The following is a 24979-nucleotide window of genomic DNA, read 5'->3' on the forward strand; positions in this document are numbered from 1 at the left end:
CCTCCCCTGCTCTGGCCCCCCTGGGTGGTGAAGGCTCTGAAGTGGCAAAATAAAACAAAACAAACCCCATATGGCAGGGAGGGAAAACAGCCAGAAACCCTTTTCTTGCAAGCTTGGGCTGCTCCTGAGCTCCAGCCCCTTCCAGGCAGAGTGTGAGCAGGTATCTGTGTCCATGCTGGGCTCCACTTCTCCCAAGGGGAGTGGACAAAGGTCCTGAGCCTTCCCTTCCCATTCAGGTTTCATTCTGGGCACCAGGAGCTCCGGGTTTCTCCTTCTCCTCAGCTCCCCCCAGCTCTTCCCAGCAATCTTTCCACGGGGCCCTTCTGCACTTTTTGATGTCCTGCAGCACAACCCCAGCCTTGTTCCTTCCTCCTGCTGGAGGGGCTCTGCTGGGTCCTGCATCCAGGGGAAGCTGGGTGCTGATGGGATCCTCCTGAGCTGGGAACATCTCACACCACTGGGGAGCTCACCCTGAGCCACCCCCAAACCCCCTTTCCCAACTTTGCCATTTGGAGAAACCAGATGGAAGAGCTGATGGCTCTGTCTGCTGGCCTGGACTCTGCTTCCCTCTGCCCCCCATACTCCCTGAAAATGCAATTTCTCTGGGGTTGGCAGCAAACAGCAGCAAAAATCAGACACTCCCCACCTTAGGTCCTCGTAGCAGCTCTGAGGACCTCGTCTGGTTGGGGTTTTCTTGGTGCTCCTTGCTCCAAACCACCCAGAGGGACTCACCTGGAAAGGCACCTCTGGCACCAGGGGTTGGGGTGAAGTGTGGGGCCCCAGGATGGATCTGGGTGCTCAGAACCCCCCTTAGCAGGGGGTGCAGGGAGAATTTAGCCAGGGGAAGCTCTGTGTTAGATGAGTTTGGGGAGGGGGGGACCTGGTGCAATAACCCTCTGGGACTCTGAAAGCCCCTTGGGAGCCTGGAGAGAGAGGAAGGAGTGAAATTCCCAAAGCTTTGGCTGCACTGGTGCCATGCCTGCCCCTCCAGCCCAGTGCACTTCTCCCTGGGAATATGGACCAAACAAATTATCCTGGGAAGGAATTTCAGCTTCACTGAGCTGCCAGAGGAGAGCCAGAGCCCTTGGCTGAGACCTGCTGGCCACTGGGCAAGGAATTGTTGTTGCAGGGGGGCTGTGGTAAGAAATCTGTAAAACAAACCCAACAATCCAAAGCTTTCCATGTGAGACATGAATACTTTTATTTTAGCAGCCATAACCTTGGAGAGGTGGTGTTCTGGTTACATGGATTATCCTCCAGAAACGTGGGAATACTGTGGTGCACTCAATGGGAATTTGCCAAGAGACTGTGAACAACTCCTCCTGGGAACTCCAAATCTGGGAACTCTAGCCTGACCTCCTGAAGGAAAATACTGCAGGACACTGTCTGGCTGAGTGTTCAGGAAGCCCTCAGGGATGCCCATGGAAACATCTCCCCACCTTGCCCTGGGATGTGGCATCTCCAGAGCTGGTTCCAGCCCTGACTGCTGGGCATGGGCTGGTGTCAGCCAGGAAAGGGAAAAGCTGCTGTGTAAGTTCAATAAATACAAAGACAAGTCCTGCTTGTTGAGGTTCAGTGGGAACCAATATCCCGTTCCTGGGGCCCAGCACCACTGCAGGTGGAGTCTGGAATGCTGGTGGGTGAGATGGGCAGAGATGCTCTTGGCTAGAGAGGTGGCTTGTGAAAATGTTATGAATTTTAGCTTTGGTGGCGTGGAAAGGAAGGAGAGGCCACCCAAAAGGCAGTAAAAACAGTTAAATGCTCAGAAGTAGCCAAGAAATCCCCAGCACAGCCAGCATGTTTGTCACCAGAGATGCAAATCCAGATGTTGCAAATCCAGATGTTGCAAATCCACCCAGCTCGTGTTGTTTATCTGCATCTCCCCAGCAGCATGGTTGGAAAGCTCGATGCTGCCTTCCTCTGAAAGCCACATCAGTGACCAACAGGCACAGAGAGAGTAGAGAGGAGGATTTTGTAACCCTGGTAAAGGGTTGGTGGCTTCTGGCTGCTGCATTAAAAGCTTTTGTAAAAATCCTTTCCCTTCCTGCCACTGGTAGATCTCAAAGGCTACGAAGGCAAATCCTCTGGGGAAACTGCCCTAGAGAGGAAGGTGTTGGTGTGGGGACATGAACTGGGAGAGCCTCTAAAATCCTGGGTTGGATTCTGCTTGTAACTGGAAACAGAGGTGAACTGGGATGCTGTAAGGACAGACCTGAAAGCGACAGCCTGGAGCGGACCCTCATCCATCGTCCCTGGGACGCTGGCTTGAGTTCCAGAGAAAGTGCTTTAGCCTCGTGTGGCTACAGATGCCACGAGGTCTTGTGCTTATGCTGTGGGGGCTCCATTCCTCCTAGGAGCAGTTTGCAGTGGGCAGGGAGCTGAGCTTTGGCTGGGCACTGCTGGCAAAGCCGTCTGCTTGGGGCATCACTGAGTTGTGGCTCCTGGAGCTGCCTCCATTTGGCTTCATCTCCCCATGGGGGCTGCAGGTTCCTCGTGCAAACAGCTTGGAGTTCTTCAAGGTGCTGGCAGAAACTGGGGGAAGGAGAGGGGGGAGGTTAGAAACATTTCATTCCCCCCCCTGCCTCACTGAGCTGTAGGAATAAAACCACTTACGGTGCCTTGGCTTGGAGTGGATGGTGCTGATGACTGTGGGGATTGGTTGCTCCATGCTGTGAAGGAAAGGACAGAGTGTGAGGACATGGGGTGACCTCTGCAGTGCCAGAGGGATGTAGGGGACTGGAGTTTGCCCCACGTGAACTGGGCCATGTGGGGAGAGCCGAGTGCGTGGTTGGGTTATGAAGGTTCAACCAACACCATCTGGGTAAAGAGAGAGAAGTGCTGGGACCCCCCAGCCTGGGGACTGGAAGGGAAACTTCAGAGCAAGAAAAAGGGATGAGGGACTGCTGGGATTTCCCCTGTGCTCAGCCCTGGGGAGGCCACAGCTTGAGTCCTGTGTCCAGTTCTGGGCCCCTCAGCTCAGGAAGGAGATTGAGGTGCTGGAGCAGGTCCAGAGAAGAGCAAGGAGGCTGGGAAGGGATCCAGCAGAATTCCTGTGAGGAAGGGCTGAGGGAGCTGGGGGTGTTGAGGCTGGAGAAGAGGAGGCTCAGGGGAGACCTCATCACTCTCTCCAACTCCCTGAAAGGAGGTTGGAGCCAGGGGGGGGTTGGGCTCTGCTCCCAGGCAACTCTCAGGAAGACAAGAGGGCACAAGAGGTCTCAAGTTGTGCCAGGGGAGGTTTAGGTTGGACATTAGAAAGAATTTCTTTCTGGAGAGGGTGCTCAGCCATTGGAATGGGCTGCCCAGGGAGGGGGGGGATTCTCCATCCCTGGAGATATTTCAAAAGAGCCTGGATGTGGCACTCAGTGCCATGGGCTGGGAACCACAGGGGGAGTGGAGCAAGGGTTGGACTTGATGAGCTCTGAGGTCTCTTCCAACCCAGCCCATTCTATGATTCTATGATTTGCTCATTCTTTGATCAAACCTTCAATACCAGACTCAAAGTTTGGGTTCTCTGCTTTCTGCCTTCCCCACTACAGGCACAAGGCAGCCCGGCTTCTTACCTGCTCTCCTCCCCTTCCATCAGCTTCCTGTAAGTGAGGATCTCCACATCCAGTGCCAGCTTGATGTTCATCAGCTCCTGGTACTCCTTCACCAGGTGAGCCATATCTTCCTTGGTCTTTTGTAGGGCTTCTTCCAGGTTGGAGAGTTTGGCTTTGGCATCCTTGAGGGCCATCTCTCCGTGCTCCCCTGCTTCTTTGATGTGTTCCTCTAGATACAGGCACTGGTGTTGCAAAGGGAAAAGGGGGGTGGAGGTGTTAGGTGTGCTGTCCTTTCAGACCTGTCTGTCAGAGATTTGTCAACCCCCCAGGACACACCTGGCTCTTTTGGGACACGATGCAGGACCTCAGCTTCTGGATCCGGATGTTCAGGTCCGCGATCTCCCGGCGGCTGTCGAGAAGGTGACCCCCGTAGGTACCTGACTGGGTGTTGCCTTCATTCAGCTGCAGGGGAGATGGAAGGGGGGTTATCTGCCTGTCTTCTAGCAAAGCAACCTGGGAGGATTCCCACTGCCCTTCAGGAGAAACAACTAACTGGGGAAAAACATCATGGAAGGCTTAGGGCTCCTTCTCTTCTGGCTGCAGCTCTGCCAGGTGTAGAGAACGTGGTCCCTAATTCATTTTTGCTCTGTTTGGAGGAGCAGAAGTGGAAGGTCATTTGCACCCCAGGTAGCAAGGCTACCACTGGGAGATGGCCTTGCCTTTCTCCACCGTGGTGTGGAGAGCCTGGAGCTATGAAACTCCCAATTTACACACCTGAGTGAGGAGGAGTTGACCTGGGTTAGCATTCTGTCCCTCCCTCCATCCCCAGGTGTAGTCTGTCCCTCCACATCTTGCTGATTCCTGTAGTTTCTAGGCTGATCTCTCTCCCTCTTCTTTCCTTGCCTCTCCCCAGTATCAATCAGATAAGCAGACAAATACCTTTCTTCTGGTAAGAGCTTCAGCCTCCTCCCAGCTCCTAAGAGCCAGGGCTTCATACTGGGCCCTCACTTCTTCCACAATTCTGCTCATATCCAGTTTGCAAGCACTGTCAATTCCCAGGACAACAGAAATGTCCTTGATTTCTGTCAGCAGCTCCTCGAGTTCCTGAACAGCAAAAAGAAAACAGGACTGAAACACCAAATAGTCAACAAAGCTGCAAGCCAGAGGATGGCTGAAGCCTGGCAGGTGGTGAGAGTTCAGAAGTTTTGTCTGCAAAGCTTGGAAGCTGCTGTTATTTTCTCCATAAAACCCAGACTGAGGTTGGGGTGTTGGTTTGGGACCTTTGGCTACAATCTGTTAAGGGTCTGACCAAAGTGTGCAGTTGTGCTTCATCAGGAGGAGCTGCTGGTTTTGCTTCTGTATCCATCACCACTCAGAGGGTGGGCAAGGACTGGGGCACTGGGAAGCACCCTGCCTGGCACTGGGAAGCATCCTGCCTGATACTGGTGGTGCCTTTGCTGAGCTCAGCCCCAGTACCTGGAGAGGTTGAGGCTGTTGCCATAATTTGCTTTGTGTATGGTAAAAGAAGGGGGAAGCAGTTCCCTCCTCTGCAAACATCCATCACTCTCAGACCTGGGTCCCACCCCAGAACTGCTCCCGTGCTCCAGCCAGGATGGGGGAAGCAGGAACACAGACACCCAGGCTGCAGTGTCACTGCCTGGGATGTTTGCTCATGATTGCTGTCACTGTCACACCTTGACACCAAACAATGATGAAGGGAGCCTCCTCTCAGTTAATCTGAAAAGGACCCTTAATCCCTGCCAGTAAACTGCACTCCTGGGTGGTTTGTCTCCAGGCAAGACTCGACTTGATGTTGGGCAGATGGTTTGTACATTCCCTTGGCAGCTCCCCCCACCCCCAGATGGCTCCTGCAGGGGTTTCACTCTTATCTCCATCTCTGCAGTTGCTTCTGATGTACACCAGGGTTAAAAAGAAGCAACATCCATCTCTCCCCTTCTTTTACCTTTCATCCTGAGGTTTTTCTGCTTCCCTTTTGTGCTGAGGGCTCTGATCTCTTGGAGAAGCATTTGTACCCCTTGTTTGCCTTCCCTTCCCCTGACTGGAGAAAAAAAGGGCTCCCAGACATGGTGATTCGTGAATAGCAGAAAAACACTCCACTGCTCCTCCAAAAAGCAGGATTATCAGTGTATTTTTTCCCACTAGTGTTTAATCCTTGAGCCTCTTTATTAATCTTTGAGCAGGTCAATAGCAAATGCCTCTTTATGGCAAATATCTGAGTATCCTCTGCCACAGGGGGGGGAAATAAAGAACCTGCTGGTTTGTTTATTAATTAATGAGGATCAAGGCTGGGATTTCCATCTGATTCATACCATCACGCTGTGTACAAAGCTGTCAAGCAAAGTTTTCCTTATTTGCCCTTGTGCTGGGTATTTGTGCTTTTCTGTTGTCAGTCAAATCAAATCAACAGGCATGGGTGAGAAAATGACTGAGCTGAAAACGTGCTTTGGAGAGGGAGGAAGGGGGGAAAATTTCGTTATATGAAGCACAGGTTAAAAAAAAAATATATAAAATTGCATCTTTCTGCCAGGACAGCAGAGTGGAACCTGGAGGAAATGGGCTCAAGAAACTCCTCATTGCAGGATCTGATTTCCAACTACCCCTGTGAATTGCCTTGCACTTGGTGGTCAGTGACAAGCAGGGGATGTGTTCTAAGGCAGTTCTAGTGTTACCCAAGCTCTTCTGTCTGTCTGTGCCTCAGTTTCCCCACGAGCAATGTTAACATCCTTGTGCCAAGCATTTTAATTGCTTGTATTGGTAGAATTCAGACAAATCATTAGTATTCCCAAAACATTGCTGAGCCTGCTTGGTAACATTTCACAGGCTCTGAGTAAGTGGCTGAAATCACTTGAGTCTGAGTAGATAGAGGATGCTTTGGGTCTGTCTGAAGGGCTGCAGACTCTTTCTCTACCCTTCCCACCTTGGTGAAATCCCACCTGGCTGTTCAGGGGTCATTTCAGTGGATGTGCAGTGTGTTGGGTGACGTTACAGAACATCCAGCAGCTCCCCCAGCTTTACCACAGCTCATCCCAATCTCCTGCCAGCCTCTGAACCTGGGTAGAATCATATTTAGCTCTCTCATGACTTGGGGCTGCCTGGTCTCAAAGAAGGGCAGACAGGGGGGGTTGGGAGCTGAGCCCCAACCCAGGGAGCTGGGGGGTTCCTGAGGATTGCAAGGAGACTCCTGCAGCCTCTGAGCAGGAGCTGTGGGGCAGAAGGGACACTGCCCAAATTTACAGTGGGGTTGGTTTGGTTAAGGGAAGGAGTTCAGCTCATGAGACCCTGCCCTAAGCCATCTAATAATTGGCTGCAACTCCATGCAGCTCCTCTGGACGAGGCCTCACTTTGGTGTAAACCCAGAACAAGGCTTTCTCTGTAGGGGAATTGTGCACTTTTTTTGCACAGTAGCTTGTGTGTTCCCAGGCAAGGCTCCAGATTGTGTTTTTACCTGCTCGTAGACAGTTTTTTTCAAATCCATCAGCTCTTGGAGCCCGTTGAGTTTCACCTCCAGCTCAGTTCTGTGCAAGGAGCTCACGTCTAAGTCCTACAGGAAATGGAAAGTGCATTAATCTCTGGTTTGTCTTTGTAGTAAGAAGTCTTTCCCACTGCATCTGCTCTCCTGCTCTATGAGTAGGGAGATTTTTTTTCTCTCCACAGTTTTTTTGGTGTTTGGGGTTGTTTTTTTTCAGGTGTGCTTTGGTGGAAGTCTCAAATGAGGCAGGGTGGAGAAGGAAACAGGTAGGGCTGGTCCATACCCACTCATCCTTTGTTCACCACAAAAAGCACAGGTATTGAAAACTGATGCCATCCAGAGAAGTCATCAGGACTGCCCTTACTGATGAGTGTGCCAGGGAAAACATACAATTAGCAATAATGATCATTTGTGGGGAACGTTTCCTCTGTCTAATAATACCCTGCATTCCTCCACCTTGGATTTAGTTTTTGAATGCAAAGCCCGGGCACAAAGCCTCCCATTTCAGCTGCTACTCAAAGGCAGCTCCTGCTGGGGTGGGATGTTTAACCAGGGTGTGGCTGTGCGACAGGAAACAAAAGCAAACACATTTATCAATTTTCAGCCTTTCCCAACCTATGATTTCATTCTGAGAGGAAACTTGGCAGGGAGGAGAGGAGGAGGAGAGGAGGTAGAAGGAGGAGAGGTGTTGCCTCGGAGGCTCCTGGGGTGCAGACCCCTCCAGGCCAGGTCTGGCCAAGTGCAATTGCAATGTGGTTGGGTGCATGGTCTGACCCCCCAGGCTCTTCCTCCAAGAGCCTTGGGACTTCTCCATGACCACAGGTCACTCACTTGTGTTTTTCTTATGGAAGTGGTGACTGTGTTCACTGCTTCCCTTTCCTCCTCAGCACCCTATTACCTCTTCCTGGTGCTTCAAGGATTCTTGGCTAGCTCTGGACTGGCCCATCCTGCCTCTCCAGGCTCTTCTCTGCCTATGCAGAGCTGGTGTAGAGCCTGTCCAGGGGAAAAGCTCCTCTTGCCACTGACCTTTTTGAGCTCCATGAAGGTGTATTCCATGCCACTACACAGACGGATTTCATCTTCGTACCTAAGGAGAGAGGAAAAAGCAGTAAGAAAGTGCTCATGGTGAAAGCCTCTGGGATGCTTGAGGTTGTCTTGCTGGCCCCTTTGGTGTTAAAGCTTTCCACTCATGCTAAGATGTCCCACCTTGCCATACACAAGAGAGTGAGCAGAGGTGTCCCTTAGGTGTGGGTATCTTGGAGAAGAGAGAGGGTGACAGTGGTGACAATGTGCCCCATGCCAGCTGCTCTGTAGTGACACCACGAGCACCTGAAGTCTGAAGAGCTCCAGAGGAGAGAGGAGGTGGCTTTAGTTCTCATTTAATTTGAGGGTTAAGCAACCTCAAGTTACCTTAAATTTGCCACAGAAAGAGAGAATAAGCATGGAGAAGTGGGGTGTGGTGAGTGAAACCCATTCACATGCCCAAAGACTCCTAAACTTTTTGCCTTCCTCTTGGGTTTCTTTCAGGTATCCTCAGCATTTAAATTCCAGGCTGAGTCTTCTCCAGGGAGAAAACTTCGGCTTGTGAACCTTGCAAGTTTACTGGACTGGTGTCATAACTGTAACACAATTTGTGAAGTAAGAGAGGACAAAAGCAAAATCATGGAAAACGGTGCCCAGAGAGCAGAAGGTAACAAAATCCTGATGGGATAGGGTGGAGTCCTAATGGCTAAATATCCAGCAGAGGAACCAACCCTGCAGGTGTTCAGAAACAGGTTTGATAAGGCAGGACCAGCATAAGAAAGACAAATGGCAAATGCATTTCTTGATAGCCAGCAGCAGCCATGAGAGGGAAGCTCAGGGAACACACCAGCCCTTGTTGGCTCTTGGGACAAGCATGTGGCCAGCCCAGATGTTGCTGAATGCAGCTCCCTGACCCAGAAAGGGTCTTTTTTTGGCTCTGGTGCATGCCCAGCAGGTTGGTTCCTTTGCCAGGAAGGATGGGTGGTTGTTATTTCCAGTTTTGTGCTGCTGGACACACTTTGTCCCTTCTGCTGCACTCTCAGGGAGGTCGTGGATTCCCTGCCCTTCCAGGACACCTCAGACTCCTCTTATCCTGATACACACACAGCATTCCCAGGCTGGGAAGGAAACCTTTCAGTGCTCCACACAGATGTCACCAAATTGATAGAGAGAAGGCTCAGAGCTTTGGGAATGAGCTAAACTGGCATCTGCTGCCAGTGATGATAAAATCAGGAATGACAGGCAAATTTGGTTGTTTTGGGGAGCCTTTGCTGCTGTTGTACAAACTTCTAGGAGAAAGGAGCTGTGCTTAGGAGCAGAAAGAAGAGAAAGAGGAGCTGTGCTTAGGAGCAGAAAGAAGAGAAAGTATTGGAAACCCAACCCAGGGGATCCTGCTGCAGGACAAGGGGTAAAGACACACTCAGAAGCTGCCCTGAAATATGAAAACCAATTCCCTAGAGCTGGACAAAGGGGGCAGTGAGGGCAGGGAGAGGATCTGACAGTCCCAAGCTCTACACTTAAGCATCTCAGTGCTTTTACTCAAGTCCCCCCACGGTGTTAACCTCACCCTCTCCTTGCCTGCTGCTGCAGGGCCAGGCAGCATGGCCAACAAGATTTACCTGTCTGGTTTCTCTGCTCTCCAGCTGGAATGTTGGCCATGCTGCCAGCAACTATGTAGTGAGCTTAATTACAGCCTGCCACTCTTCCTTCATCCTCATTGCATCTCAGCCCAATCCCAGTCTGTCCCAGACTGCCAGGGCAGCTTCACCCTGACAGAATCTTGCATATTGAGCAAACACCACTCCTGCCTGGAAGAGAGCAGGACCAGCCAGCCCGACGTGCGTGGCTCTGGCAGGACCTGGGGCCAGGAGATGACTCAGATGGGGATGGAGCATTCCACAAACACATCACAGCGTTTGTCTCCTCAGAGATAATCCTCCAGCAGGCAGGCATTAAGGTGTAAATCCATCCCAGCTCCAGTCAGCCACTTAAGACACACTTGAGACAGGCGTCTGGGTGCCTTGGGCTCCTTCCACAGGCAGTGGAGCAAAATCAGAAGTGAAGCAAATCTCAGGCTTTATGGTTATGTTCCTCTCTGGATGCATCTTCAAGACTACTCTAGGGGGAAGATAAAGTGGTGGGGTGGATCTGAGCCTGGTGGCATGGCATTAAGTCAGTTGTCTTCTTGGGGACCAAGGAAATGGGGCAGGAAGCAGCTGAAAACCAACTGCTGAGGTTGGAAGTAGAGGGGTGGTTACTTTCAGGGGTAAAATTTGACTACCCCAATCCCTGGATCTCAGGAACAGATCCTCTGTATGCCCCTTATTGTCCTGCACTGGATCTCCTCAGTGCCAAATCAGAAGTTCCCTGTAGGAGCTGAAGCAAACACTTGTGCAGGTTTTACACTTCAGTCATCCCTCTGGAGCTATTTTCACAATTTCATTTCTGGCTTTGCTTCTTAAGAAAGGATTTGAGATCCCCTGCCAGCCTCCAACCCTCTTCCCTCTCTCCTCTCCATTCTGGGCTGCATTTGGAAGTGCTGGTCAATGGCAAACCTAATTTGAGGGGAAGGTGCCAGTGTCCCAGCTTGTTCTATCTGGGTGATTTTTGGAAATCAGTCCCTGGATAGAGGTGACAGACAAATGAAGACCTTACAGGGGGGCCCTGACAGCCAGATTCACATCAGAAGTGATGTGTTGGCAGCTGTGCATCTGGAGTGGGGAAGCCTGGATCAGAACGTGACCTCCTACACCTGCCAGGGAAGTTATCAGCTTTTCCTCATCCTCCCCCCCTAAAAGAAAAATTTCCCTGAGAAGTAGAAACTTCCAGAGGAGCTGGAAGCCTCCAAAATTTGCATGGTTTAGGCAAAGCATTTGCTGCAGAAAAACCATCGGGCTGTGGCAGCCTCTGGAAGGACTCAACAGAGCCAGGGTGGGTTAGGATGGGGTTGGGTTGGTGCCTGGAGAAGGCTCAGCAGAAGCAGCAGAATCGCTGAACCACTGTGAGCAGCACAGGGATTGTCACTTGTCACTTGTCACAGAAATCCCCCTGGACTGGTTTGGGGGGGTAACAGCACCCAGTGCCAGGGTGGGCTCTGCCTGGTTGCTGCAGAGGTCACCCCTGGCCCTGCCTGTGCCTTGCAGTGGGAGGGGAAGGTTCCACAAGAAGTGCTCTGGGGAGCATTTGGAAATGCTGCAGAAATTTGCCATTGCTGAAGGCTGTTTTCCCATGGCTGTGTAGTCCCAGAAAGCAGGAACAAACCAGACCAATAGCTGGGCTGGTTGTAAGCTGGTGGCTGTCATGGATTCTCTGCTGTCTAATACTGTGCCTGTGCATCCTTCTCTTCCTTGTGGGTTCTGTTCCTCTAGACAGCCTTTTTTTCTTTTTTTTTTTAATTATTTTGAAAGGTATCCCTATCATTTCTTATCCCATTGCCCAATAAGGTAGCAACTGTCCAAGAAAATCAAAAAGCAGGGGAAACACAGAGCCTGATTGTGTCAGCACCTGAGAAATCAGGCTGGAAAAGAAGCACCAGGTGTGGACAGATAATGAGACAATTACTGAGTTCAAATATGAGCACAAACTATGAGAGCAGATCCAGGTGTCTGATCTGACATTTTCTTCACCAGCTGAACCACTTTTCTATGTAGGGTTTTTTCTCTGTAGGTTTTCCAGCCAGGAAGGAACCTTTATAACTGGAGGGTGACACAGCAGTTACTTGCTTGGGGAAGTGCAAGGAAAACCAAGCACTCTGGAGAAGACTTCACCTTTTTAGGGCAGGAAACAAGTGGCACAGCCCATGTTGTGGCTTTGATCCAAGCTCAGGGTTGCTGCCTGTCAGCAAAGCAAGCAGTGAGCCCCAGACTTGGAGTGAAAGCAACACCCAGAGAAAGGGCAGAGAGGGGCAATTTAGGGATTTCTGGGCACCTGGGTATCAGTGTGTCACCTCTTGAAGGATGCTGAGCATAATGATTTCAGCATAAGGTCAAGAACCAAGCTCCTAAGTCCTGTTCCTGCTCCCCCCAGCTCCCTCTGGGACATTTCCCTGCCGTGGCTCCGTTAACCTGGCTGTCAAGCAGAGCTTTCAGTCCTTCCCTCATTTGCAGAGATGTTGATGAGCTGGTTTAATCAAATCTGCAAAAGAGCTTGAAGATCCTTGGGCTAAACTCTCTGGGGAGGGCACTGTTATTATTTGTGCATCACTTTGTACACCAGGAACAGGTTTGGGTTATTCCTGCAGTGATGTCTCTCAGTGCCAGCAGGAGGGTCAGCCCTGAGCATCACTTCTGTCCTGACAGTGCCCAGACTTGGCTCTTTGCTACAATCAGCATGGAAGACACCCAAGATCTGGTGTAGGCAGATGGGTGTAACTGTCAGGGAAAGTATCTAATTGTGGATTCACCTGTGGTATGCAAATGACACCAATAATAAGGAAAGCATTGTCTTCTTGAATGAGCCATGGCACATCACAACTGCTCTTATCTGAGGATCTCAAAGCTCTTGGCAGAAGCATGGATAAGCACATGGCAGCTGGTCCTCCCTTCTGTCTTTCAGCCACCCCAATATTTCCTGCCAAGAGGTTTTCTGGGGAAAAGTCTGGCTTTTTGGTCAAAGCAGAAGTCTGCACTAAATGTGGGGTGAGAGGGGTGGGAAGGGATGTTTGTTAATACCAAGCAGCCTAGATCCATAAAATGGTTTGGGGAGGAAGTTCTGGTTTGTGATAACACAGCAAAGAATAAACATTTCTCTGATTTAGTTGCTGTTATTCCCAGTAATTCTGTCCAGAGCTGCTCTCTGGCCTGAGGCATCTCTCAGATGACTTAAACTCTTTGATATGTCACTTTTTGTATGTTTCCTTTTATCTCTAGCTAACCAAGAAGAGGCCAGGATGCTAACTTCTCAAACACTTCTGTGCACACTGAACCAGGAATCCTGCAAATAACAGGCTGGCTGTGTCAAATCAGTCCCAGGCTCCTCTTTGTGCCCCCAGCTGAACCCACACCTTTCAAACATTCCCCCTTGGAATGGCTGGGCCAGACACCTACTTGCTTCTGAAGTTATCCATGGTGCTCAGGACCTTTGTCAGCTCTGACTCGAGATTTTCCTGCTCGTAGTTGAGCTCCTTCATCTCTTGACTCATTTTGCTCATGTACTGATCATAAATATCCTTGATGTCTGACTCGGAATGGGAATTGTCTTGATCCTTCAGGAAGTTCCACCTTGTTGTCAGGACCTTGTTCTGTTGCTCCAAGCACTGGACCTGCAGAAGAGGTTTCAGAGAACGTGAGTGACACCAACACCCAAAAGCAAAGCTGAGAGAGGAGCAAGAAGCTGCTGGAATCAGCAGGGATCTCCAGGTAAAAACGAGAAGTTTCCTGAAGATGAGGCATGAGGATGGAGGCTTGCAGGGATTTTTAGAAGTTTTACACATTGCCAACTTAATAATTTCTTGATAGGATGTGTTCACATGCAAAGAAATGAGCGCTGCTTATTAAGCCACTAAAAAATAAGAATTGTTCAGTGCTGGTCCCCTCTGCTTCTGAACGTAGTGAAACAAAGACTGAAAGTCCACCCCAGGTCATGCCCATATGCCCAGGGTGTCTGATAACTCAGAGTGACACAAACAAAGGTGACTCCTCTCGAATCTCTGGGATTACACCATGGTGAAGTTTAAGTAGTGAATCAGAGTCCTGGTTTGTGTTGCAAAGCGACAGAGATGAGGCTGATGGGAGCTCTGGAGAAGAAGCAGAATAATTACAGGCTCCACGTGAGGGCTGTGTGCCTGTGTCTGTCTGCTTGAGAGAGGAGGACCTGCATTTCCATCCACCCAGCTGGTGAATCTGGCACTCTTCATCCCTGACATTCACAATCTCAGTGAATTATGCTCAGTGTTTAACAGTTTTCCCCTTCAAAACTCTTGCCAAACTTGATTATCCAATTGCCACCTCTCTTACTGCCCTGGGAACAAAACCAAACTCCTTCCATCCCATTTTGGCTGCTGAGTTGGGAGTTGCCTCCACTCAGTCACAGAGATGATGATGATGATGATGGTACCAGAGCATCTGCACCAGAAGGAGGATGCAGCTTCACCTGTGCCCTGGGAGCAGTTTGGGGCAGATGCCATCAGACCTTGGACCTTTTGTTTGGCCTTCAAGCTTTGGCTTGAACTTTCTGTGGCCCCAGGCAGCAGCAGTGTGTTCAAGGGGTGGATTCTCAGCTGCTGAACTGCACAGATGCACATGGGCAGAGACAGCATCTTGCCCAAAATGCTTCTTGTCCCACCAGAGAGAGGCAGGAGCAGGGAGCAGCCAAGCAAAGCTTCAGATCCTCTCCCAGTTTTCAGTAGAAAAATGCCACGGTGGGGATCTTCCAGGTCAGAGACCTGATCTCTTCTTCCCAAGAGCTTAAAACTTGGCCAAACACAGACCAAGCACATCAGCAGCCCCAGTGCTGAGTGGCTGCTTTGTCCTGGCACCTGTGTGGGAGGCTGAGGACCAGAGAAGATGCTGCAGCAGAGCCAGGAAGGGACATTGCAGGTGGAACAAGTAAGTGGCCTCCAGGGCTACCAAGAGCCAATTGGGCTACTTGGTCTCTCTATCTGAGACATCTCAGGGATTGGGCTGGAGCATCCCTCAGTGAAGCAGTGATCAGTGGGGCTGGGATCAACCTCTGGGGATTGGCTGTAGGGAACAGCAGCTTGCTGGGATGATAAAGGATTGAAGGTATTGGCTGTTGTTCCAAGTCCATCTTTGACCATCAAATCAAGTCTCAGTTTCTGACCTTGCTCCTAAACCCTCAGCTGCTCTGCTTTTCCCCCTTCACCAACTCTTCAGTTTCTTTTCTGTTCCCAAACCACCCTCATCCACCTGGGCTCAGCAGCTTCCACTGCATCCCTCTCAGAAGGGTTTCTTCCTTTCAAGGTAATTTAACAAGAGTTTTACAGCAGAAGTATCACTCAGATCTGGCCAAATTTCTGACCAGAAGTGACCAAAGCTTGGTTCTCAGAGGTCTCTGTACCTCTGTGCTATTCAGGCTAAAGTTAGAGCTTCAAACAGGGGCTCCATCACTTGGCTATTCCCTGTCTTCCACCTGGATGGAAAATAAATCTGGAACAGCCTGCTGAGAAACCAGCAACAGCAAATTCCTGAAGTTAGTTCAGTCAATTATCTGAGGAATTAGCTGCTCAGGCTCGAGACCATTGGAGTTCCTGATTAAAAAGATGAGTTCTCTTTGCCAAAGCAGTGTCATTACTTTCCTCTGGAATGAGAGCCCGAGGCAGATGGCTCCAGTTTGCCACTTGATGTCCCACTTGAAGCTCCAGCCTTCAAAGCTAAGTGCTAGCACTAAAGTCAAAGCCATGCAGCTCAGGTGAGGTTTTTGTATCTTCTGTCCATCAGGCCCCAGAATGCACATTTAGCAGCAGGCAACCAAATTTGGTTGATCAGGAGACTCTCTCTTTTCTTCCATAGCTGCTTGCATGGATCAGGTCCATATTGTCACCGCGTGGTCTTCTCCCACCTCCTCCTACCCCCATCCTTTTTCCAGAGCTCTGGTTTCTCAGCAGGGATGACATCCATGCAAACCTCTCAATCTGGGTGGGCAGAGGACCAGTCCATGTGCAACACAGCCCACCCGGGTGATTCCCGACCCAGGGGCTCTCCATGGGGGTCGTCATCCCCCTCCATCCAGGGTCAGGCTCCTGGTACCATCAAAGCCTTTTTGGAGCTGTGGGTGCAGTTGGTTCCTAACTCTCCAGTTGGGAGAGATGCTATGGGAGATGCTTCCCCCACCCTTCTCCTTCCCAGTGTGAATTCAGGTCCTCTCAGAGGGAACGTTAAAACAAAACAAACCAAAAATTAATCCCAAGCTACAGGAGCTTGGCATCGGGTGCCTGTGTTGGAGACTGGAGTGAAGCAATCCTCCAGGGAGATTACCATCTGTTTACAGAGCACCAGGGCTCTGCAGAAACCTGCCTCAGCCAGAGGAGTTGTTTTCCTTTGAGAAAACCTTCTGCCTTCTTATGGCTCTTAAGAGATGAAAGCAACACCTTCTTGGCTAAGCACCCAACCCCTCACAATAAAACCACAGGGCAGGGAGGTGGGTGGGTGGGTGGTGTGGGGGGGGTCTCCCTTGCCCACCACATTGCCATAGAGATGAATTCCCAGCTCTTTAGCAGCTGGAGGAGAATGAGAGCAGCTCCCTGAATCAGTGTCACTGCCCATGGTGGGAGCCAAGGCCTCCTCTGGCTGGCACCGTGTCCCCATGGCCCTGTGTCCCCAAGGACAGAGCTCCCTGTCCTCCCCAGGGACCCCGAGGGTGACAGCACAGGGGGTGACCAGGGATGGGGCCCAGTTTCACCCCGAGATGATGCTCACCCAGATAACGCTGCAGGAATAACTAATTGGGTAATTAGCCTAATATTCCAAGCCTGGCAATGGGGAGCTGAAGGCCTTCAGAAACCTCCTGAGAAACTGGTGAGCTCTTCACCACCCCCATCCTCATCCTCAGCCCCTGGCTCCCAGCAGCCCTGTCCTTACCTTCTCAATCAGAGTCACGAACTGGTTGTTGAGCAGCTTGATGTCCTCCGTCTCCTGCTGCCGGATGGCCTGGAATTCAGGGTTGAGATCCAGGTGCACGGGGGCCAAGAGCCTCTTGTCGATGGAGAAGGAGGGGTAAGAGGAGCACTGGGATCCAGGCTCCCCATGGAAGCCGGGGGGGCCGCAGCCTTTGCTGCCAACCCCGCTGGGACTGCGGCAGCTCCGGCGATCCGGAGACGCTGCCTTTCCCCTGCTCATCTTCCCTGACACCTCCCAGGAGGAGAGGGAGCCACTGCTGAAGGCTTGGCAAGGGTTAGTCATGCTCAGCTTGTGGCTCTGCAGCTGGAGGGGAGGGGAAGGAGAGAAGGAAAAAAAATGATGATGAAGTTTTCTTGCTGCTGCCTCAAAGGGAAGGAGAGCAGTGGCACGCTGAGGAGTTTGGTCGGCTTAATTCCTGTCTCCTCAGCTCGTGGGTTGGCTAATGAATTACAAGCACCTGTTCTCCTATGTTCATTAAAACGGAGGAGGGTGTAACCGTTGATGTAATCCAGATCAACCTGTTGGCTTTTTGTTGTGTGTTTTTTTTTTTTTTTTTTTTTTTTTCTCCTTCTCCCTCCTCTCTGTACCCTCCTTTCTTCGGGAGGTTGTTTGTGTGGTGAGGGCATAGGCACTCGCAGCAAAAACAAATCACTGGCAGGTAATTCGCTGGGCCCCAAGCGTCTGCTTTCCTCATCCTTAAATGGTGAAGAAAGGAATCAAAGGTGCTGAGCTGCAGCAAGCTGGAGGAGGATGGCTCTGAGCAGAGCTGCTTCCCCAGGACTTGGCACTGGGAGCTTGGGCTCAGCCCCTGACTGCTTTCCAGCCAAAATCTGTAGGAAGGTTTTGGGGTTTTTTTTGTTTTGGTTTGGTTGGGTTTTTTCTTTTTTTTTTTTTTTTTTTGTGTGTGTGTGTGGGAGTGTTCAAAATTACAAAGAAAGAGTCTGAACTGGCGAGGGGTAGGAATTTGGAAGCACATCTCAAGCTCATCGTGAGCAGAGGTGCTCACGGTTCTTCCTGTGACCACACAAGCACATCAGGGAAGCTCCCAGGGCTCGGGGTGGTTTAGGGATGAAAGGTCTCATCTTGAGACCCGTGGATGTGGTGACCCAGAGTCCACTCATCTGGTCTGGCAACACTGGAGACTTTCTGAACCTCGAGACACAAAGTTGGATCCCAAAAGTGCCCAAGTCCCTCTCTGACAGCCTCACTCCTGCTCCTTGAAAGCTCCTTAAAAGCTGGCACTGCAGACACCAAACCAAACTTCTTTTAATGAACTGCAGGCTGCCCAGCTGGCACGCCCTTAAATACCTGTTTGGACCAAGGTATAAATCAGTGCTGAACGTGGCTTTCTTGAAAGTATTTTTTTTTTTGCTTTAATTTGGTTCCTCATGTGAAAAGTCAGGACAGAAGAGCAACTGTTTCTGTCTAGGGCATTGCAGAGCTCTCAGGAAAGGTGATGATGGTCTTCTCTGCCCCAAACTGGGATTTTTTATTTTGTGGGAAAGCTGCTGTTTCTCAGTCTGGTTCTGCACTGTGCTGGAGATGAGCTGGGAATTTCCCTGCCAAGTGAAGTGAAAGCTGGGATCTGTCACAGACCTGCTACAACACGAAACATATCTGATGATGTAGTAGTTTCTGTCTGAAGAAGGACTTCAGAGGGAAGATGAGCCATTCCAGTAGGGATAACCTTCAAGTGTAATTTTAATATTTTGCCCAGAACAGTGTGCTTTCACATGGCTGCCCATCTTACAAAAAAAACCTTAACCAGGGTTTCCCCTAATGCTCCATCTGAATACCAAGTCCCTCACTCAATGAACCCTTGGGAGCACTTTCCTGGTTCATTCTGAGAGTTCATTTTAAGGTTTAAACCAAAATGCATGGCTGGGAGATGACAAAGCTCATGGCTCTTCCAAGGTGAGGTGAGATTCTCTATCTCCTTGTGGCTTTGTGGTTGCAGGCACATCAGTGTTCCTGATTAGCATCAGGTCATGGGGTCACCTGGCAGGTTTTTTGCTGCATCTGGGTGCTGAGGACAGTTTTGTGATGGCTCCCTAGGAGATGGAGGTGAAATTCAGTTTCAGAGCTGCCGGGAGGAGTGTCCTGCACTGAGCAAGGTGGGATGTTAAGCACTGAGCAAGGGATGTTGCATCCTGCAGGATCCCAGGAACCACTGCTCCAAAGAAAGCTCTGCTGCTCCTCACAGCAGCGCCCACATCTGCCAGGGCATCCATCCCTATTCTTTCCTCCTCCAAAAAATAGCAGTTCTGCTCTCCCTGTTACTTTGGGCTTATTTTCACTTGAAAATAAATTTCTAAGGGTAGATCCAGCCTGTAAGGATATCCAGTCTGGCTGAAGTGGCATCTCTTGGTGCAGAATGGCACAAAAAAAATCCTCCTGATGATCAGACCTCATTGTAAAACGTGGCTTTGGTGCCTGTTGAGCCCCAGTTCCTGGGCAGCAGGGTGGAAAACATCCCATACCCACTCTCCTAGGTGTTGGGGGAGGGCACTGAATCCTCCTGCCACAGAAGGATGCAGGAGGATGATGGCTTGGGATGGAAACTGTTTGCAAGTGATCATCTCTGCTGCAGGTGGTGTGAGGATGTGTGGGAAGAGGGAGAGAGGGAGGCTCTTTCTAACCTCTCCTTTTTGGGTTCCTGGGCAGAGATGTGAGGGGTGTGGGGGGATCCAGGCTTTCCCCATCACTGCTGCTCATGGTGCTGGCTCCTAGGGGGACCCAAATTTCAGGCCTTAAGTCATGATTCAGCCTGATGCTGAAATGAGAGTGCTCCTTGGCATGGTGGGGGCACCTGGTCACGCAGAAATCTGCCACCCTGTGCTGGGTGGAGAAGGGAAATCTGCTGAAGGATTCTGTCCTGTGCTGCTTTCCCTGCCCCCTGGGAGAGGCAGTGCTGAGTCAGGGGGTTTCTTCCCTTCCTGCTTCTGCTCTCCATGCTCCTCCTTGACCAGGTATTAGGTTCAATTTGGGATGGGCTGCTCTCCCCAAGCAGGCTTTAGGATTTGGGGCCAGCATTCTTAGCTACACAGCAAAACAACCTAGAAAAGGATGGGGACAAGAAGGTGGTACCAGAGGGCTCTGGAGGGTCCAGACCCCTCCAGCTAAAGTGTTCTGTGTCCTCCTGCCATAGGGGTGTTGCCTGTGACCTTGCAGCCTGATCTTGTTTGTCTCCTGATCCTTTTTTGATGGAGTCATCACCATCCAAACATTCTGAGTGCTCCCAGGTCCTCCCATTCTGGACTTGTCTGGAGCAAGGCAAGGTGTTGCTTTGAGCTTGCAGAGTGGTGTTCTGGTGGGCTGAGGTTTGGGGATGGGTAGAAGGAGGCTTAAACCATCACAGGGTGGCTTGGGGCTGCTTAAATCTTTGCAGACAAACCTGGAGAGCCTCGTCCCCCTTCTTGTGATACCTGGAGGTTCATCCTAGCCACCTAAAAAAATACCTTTTAGGGTTCTTGGCTCAATAGGTAGATGCATAGTAGAATAATTTATTTATCAAGGTTCCTAGAAAATCACCTTTTAGGGTTCTTGGCTCAATAGGTAGATGCATAGTAGAATAATTTATGTATCAAGGTTCCATAAGTAATTGCTGTTTATTAAGTACAGGTCGTGTATGAAGCATAAACAACAAATCAGCATTTGCCCCAAGCAATCTGAATGATGAAGGTGAAGTAAGAGCAAGACAGGGCTGAGGGATGCAGGGAGCTGCTGGGGTAAGGAGTGGGGCAGCAGGACTGAACTTAAACCCCATCAGGCACATGAGGAGTGTCTGGAGCAGGGATTTGATCCAAGTGACACATGGCAGAGGAATGGCTGATACTGTGACCACAGGTAGGACCAGGCAGGGAGGCTGCAGGTTCCTGCTTCCAGAGAGCCAAGCTCACCAAGTTCACTTCAGGTTGGAAAGAAGTAACAAGCAGGGGACCTGTGGTGTTAAATGTTTGGTTTGCTTTGGTTAAATTTGTCTCCTGTGACAGGAGAGGCTGCTCTGTGCCATGGGCTGGTGGGAGGGGGGGCCCAGGGGTCCCAGCCCAGGGTTGGCTCTGTGGTGAGGGGCTTGGATTGCAGAGATGCTTTAGCTCAGCTCTTTTCTCATCTCTGCAGTGCCTGGTGGAGAAGAGAAGGTGTTGGGCTGGGCTGGAGGCATTCCCAGAGCAGTGCTGGGCTAGGACAGCCAGGGACACCCCAGTGACCACAGGGCTCTGTGCTGATTTAGCCATGGCTGTGGTTTTCCACTGCTCTCCTGGGATGACCCTTCCCAGCCCTGGGAGAGACTGGGTGGGCACTGAGGGGAGTGCTGGAGCCTCCCTGCCCATGCTGGGGACAGAATTTCACCCAGACTCTGGGTCTTTTGTGCCCTCTGGTTTGGGGGATGGCAGGGGACAGCTCTGCAGCCTTCCCCACCCCTGTTCTTTCCCAGCTCTTCCTTTTTATTCCTTCTTTCCGTGCTCATTCATTGCCATTCTCACCTCCTTTCATTCCTTTCTGTGCCTGCCCAAAGCCATTCACATCCCTTCCATCCCTCCTTCCTCCTTTTTGATTTTTGGGTGAAAGAGGGAACAGATAAAACCCTGCTGCCTCAATCTCTTCCCCCCAAACAGACGTCACCAGCAAAGAATTTATAGGAGGGTTTGGAAGGCAGGATGGGACGTGCCTACATCTGCTTCACACTCAGGAATGTTTCCAGCTCATCTCCTGTGCTCTTGCTCACATAGTTTCCTGGAAATTTCAGGTATTGAAACAAAAAAAGGAGGACTGGTTAAGTGGTGGTGATATCATTTGTTTCTCCTGGGTGCTGCAGGCTCTTCCCTCCCCACCGTACGCAGGAGCTGGGGAAGCAGCCACATGGGATCATCTCCCAAATAAAGAGATTTTGCTTCATCATAGAAACCTCTCCTTTATTCTCAGATGAAGGCTGAATCTCTGTGTTCTCTGCTCTTCATCGTCCCCACTTGACTCCTGCCAGGGTCTGGTGCAGCCCAGTCTTGAGCTGTGCTGGGAGCCCGAAGGTTCCAGTTCCCTTTCCAACAACCAGTTCTGTTACTGTGGCTTCTCCTTTCTCAACCTCCCTGCTTATGAAAAGAGCACAAAGGAGACACAAGGTGAGGATTTACTGCTTGGTGTTTCTCAATCCACACTTGAGCAGATGACTTCATTCCTTTCAGACAGCACCCAGTATCCACCACTCTGATTACAATCTGGTTCTGTGCTCTTGTGTCACTTTTAATTAGGCATTTTGTTTCTGCATTGTGTGTCATTCTCACAGGGTTTGCAGCATAAATAATGAGGTATTGTCTTTCAGTGGGTTCTGCAAACCTTCAGCTCTTAATAAGCTTGTATGGATATTTATGAGGCCATCTGCTTGTCTTGCAACATGCAAGTTCTGAGGCTAAAACACACTGGGATTTTTTTTCTTTTTTTTTAAATTTATTTATTTTTATTTTGGGAGGGATGCCTAAGACATCAAAGTGATAGTTTAGGAGATGGTCACTGCATTGGGAATCACAGAAACAGATCACTTTGCCCCAAGGTGGGGATTGGTGGCTGATCAGATCGGGCCAAGCCTGCAGTGGTTTCTCTCCTAAAAATCAGCCTGAGCCCAGAAATGGAAGGGCTGGCACATGAGGTGAGATGTCCTTGGGTGTGTTTTTCCTCTCTGAAGGCAGTGATTTGGGCTCCTGCTGCATTTGTCATCAGGTGGGAGCCACAAGGTGGGAGCCAGGGGGATGGTGAGGGTGGGGATGGGACTGGGGATGGTGTCACTGCCGATGCAGCAGCTGTGTTTGGATAAACTGAGGGACAATTTGCTGTAGGATCCCACTGAGATCAAGGTGGGAGCTCCTTGTGCTGGAGAACCAGTGCCCTTTGCCCCCTCCCTTGATTCTGCCTGCTCTTTTCAGGAGCCACATGCCCCAACTCTCAGGCAGAAGGTCTGGATTTGTTTCTTTTTCCTGGCCGCCTGATGGAACTGGAGCTCAGTCTCCCTCTCCTCACCTTGTGCCACCAACACCTCTCTGGAATAAACTCAGAGCGAGCCCACCCCTCCCCACAGCTTTCCTGGAGTGGATTGTGGTCACGGAATCATCTGGGTTGGAAAGGAGTTCTGGGATGATCAAACCCAACCCTTGCTCCACTCCCCCTGTGGTTCCCAGCCCAGGCTCTTTTGAAATATCTCCAGGGATGGAGAATCCACCCCTTCCCTGGGCAGCCCATTCCAGGGTGCCTGAGCACCCTCTCCAGAAAGAATTTTTTCCTAATATCCAACCTAAACCTCCCCTGGCAGAGCCCAAGCCCTCGGGTGATGCAGTGCAGGCAGAGGGTGCAAGGTGCAGCCCCTTCTGCTCCTGGGCAGCACCCGAGCTCCTGCCAGGGGGCAGATGGTGCCTGAGTGGTTTGGTGCTGGGTGACCTGAAAAACACCAGGAGAAGAGATGGAGATGGAGATGGATAATCCTGCAAGGCACAGAGTGGTGTGACCAGCACCCAGCCTGGGAATTCTTGGAGGATCTTGGCCCCTGGAAAATGTTCTGAGCTATGAGAAGCTGCAAACTGTGGGAACGATTGGATGAGATTTTTATGTTAGAGTAAAGCACTTTTGGGAATGTAGCCAACAAAACCCTAAATCAATCAGTAGATATCGGGGGGGTCTATAAATGAGTAGCGAGCCACACCACAGGGGCTTTTTTTGTTGTTGTTTTGGGGTTTGTTTTTTTTTTCATTTTGATTTCGGATTCTGCATGAACACCATAAAGGATTCTGATGGAGCAATAGTGGAGCCCGAGCCTTCGTGTCCTCCCACATCCCAGCAGATGGGTGGCTCCTGGGAGCCTCCTGGGAGCCGCTCGCCACCCGGGTGCATCTGGGAGGGCAACTTTGGCACCAGAGCCCGTGCCCTGCAGCAGCTCAGCAGGTTTGGAAAGTTTGCAGAGCGCGTGCGGCGCGGGCACGGGGCCCAACTCAGCACCTTGAGGCAGGGGGAGGAATCTCCTTTTCCCTTCCTTTTCCCTCTGGGCCTCGGGAGGCTGGAGATGACGCGGCCGCCTCTGCGGGTGTGAGAGCCCCGTGCAACCCCACGTGTGTGCGTGTGTCGGGGCCACGCCGAGCCCAGGAGCGAGCGGGTAATCCCTCTTCAATCTGCTCCCAGAGCTGATTCATCCCCGTTTTCAACTCCCGGGGTCAAATTCTGCACGACTGCTCCACGCCCCGTGCACGCCCGGTGAAGATTGGGAGCTCAGAGTCCCCCCCAGAGCTCCCTTCATCCCCAGGGAAGTTCTTCCCTGGCACTGGGGGGATGTGGGAGTTGAGCCCCCAGCACATGGGAAGGAAACATCCTCAGCACCCTAAAGAGCTGCTCTTGCTCTTGGCACTATTTTCCCCCTTCTTCTCCTGCCAAGCCTCTCTCCTCCCACACTGTCCTCGTGGAAAAGTGCTGAGAGCTGGAAGTGGCTTTGGGGTGCTGGCAGGGGCAGGGAGGGAGCTGCTGGGTGCTGGGGATGGAGGGAGCTGTTGGGTGCTGGCGATGGAGGGGGCTGTTGGGTGCTGGGGATGGAGGAGGCTGTTGGGTGCTGGGGATGGAGGAGGTTGTTGGGTGCTGAGGATGGAGGAGGCTGTTGGGTGCTGAGGATGGAGGGGGCTGCTGGGTGCTGGGGATGGAGGAGGCTGTTGGGTGCTGAGGATGGAGGGGGCTGTTGGGTGCTGGGGATGGAGGGGGCTGTTGGGTGCTGGGGATGGAGGAGGCTGCTGGGTGCTGGGGATGGAGGGGGCTGTTGGGTGCTGGGGATGAAGGAGGCTGTTGGGTGCTGGGGATGAAGGAGGCTGTTGGGTGCTGGGGATGAAGGAGGCTGCTGGGTGCTGGGGATGGAGGAGGTTGTTGGGTGCTGGGGATGGAGGAGGCTGCTGGGTGCTGGGGATGGAGGGGGCTGTTGGGTGCTGGGGATGAAGGAGGCTGTTGGGTGCTGGGGATGAAGGAGGCTGTTGGGTGCTGGGGATGGAGGAGGCTGCTGGGTGCTGGGGATGGAGGAGGTTGTTGGGTGCTGGGGATGGAGGGGGCTGTTGGGTGCTGGGGATGGAGGAGGCTGCTGGGTGCTGGCAGGGGCAGGGAGGGAGCTGTTGGGTGCTGAGGATTGAGGGAGCTGTTGGGTGCTGGGGATGAAGGAGGTTGCTGGGTGCTGAGGATGGAGGAGGCTCCTCTGAGCAGCAGACCTGACCTTGGGGAGCCTCAGCTGCAGCCTGGACCTGCTCCTCCCTCCCCTCCCATTGCCCTGGGAAGAGTCATTCATGTCATAGGCCATGTGGGCAGGTACAAGGTAATTATGATGATTATTATCATAATTGAAT

At 51.4% G+C, this 24979-nt stretch overlaps 2 protein-coding genes across 3 annotated transcripts in view; one reads left to right on the forward strand and one right to left on the reverse strand.

Annotated features, from left to right (window-relative positions):
- Positions 1-24979, forward strand: part of BCDIN3D (BCDIN3 domain containing RNA methyltransferase) — a 147314-nt gene that overhangs the window by 25877 nt on the left and 96458 nt on the right. The gene's annotated exons all lie outside the window — the stretch shown is intronic.
- KRT80 (keratin 80) lies at positions 1177-17085 on the reverse strand. The gene is made up of 9 exons (XM_071729352.1): positions 16590-17085; positions 13098-13312; positions 8056-8116; positions 7006-7101; positions 4479-4643; positions 3876-4001; positions 3561-3781; positions 2614-2669; positions 1177-2532 (listed from the first exon to the last, which is right to left on the reverse strand). The coding sequence occupies exons 1-9, from the start codon at positions 16908-16910 to the stop codon at positions 2351-2353; spliced, it is 1443 nt and encodes a 480-aa protein (XP_071585453.1). The 5' UTR covers positions 16911-17085; the 3' UTR covers positions 1177-2350.

This window comes from Heliangelus exortis, chromosome 31, assembly GCF_036169615.1.
Source record: "Heliangelus exortis chromosome 31, bHelExo1.hap1, whole genome shotgun sequence".
Lineage (NCBI taxonomy): Eukaryota > Metazoa > Chordata > Aves > Apodiformes > Trochilidae > Heliangelus > Heliangelus exortis.

Coding starts and splice junctions, on each gene's coding strand:
- KRT80 (XM_071729352.1), bottom strand. CDS start 16,910: ATGACTAACCCTTGCCAAGCCTTCAGCAGTGGCTCCCTCTCCTCCTGG. Junction 4,644..7,005: donor AAAAAACTGTCTACGAGCAG/GTAAAAACACAA, acceptor TTTGCTGTTCAG/GAACTCGAGGAGCTGCTGAC. Junction 2,670..3,560: donor ATGGAAGGGGAGGAGAGCAG/GTAAGAAGCCGG, acceptor TTTCCTTCACAG/CATGGAGCAACCAATCCCCA.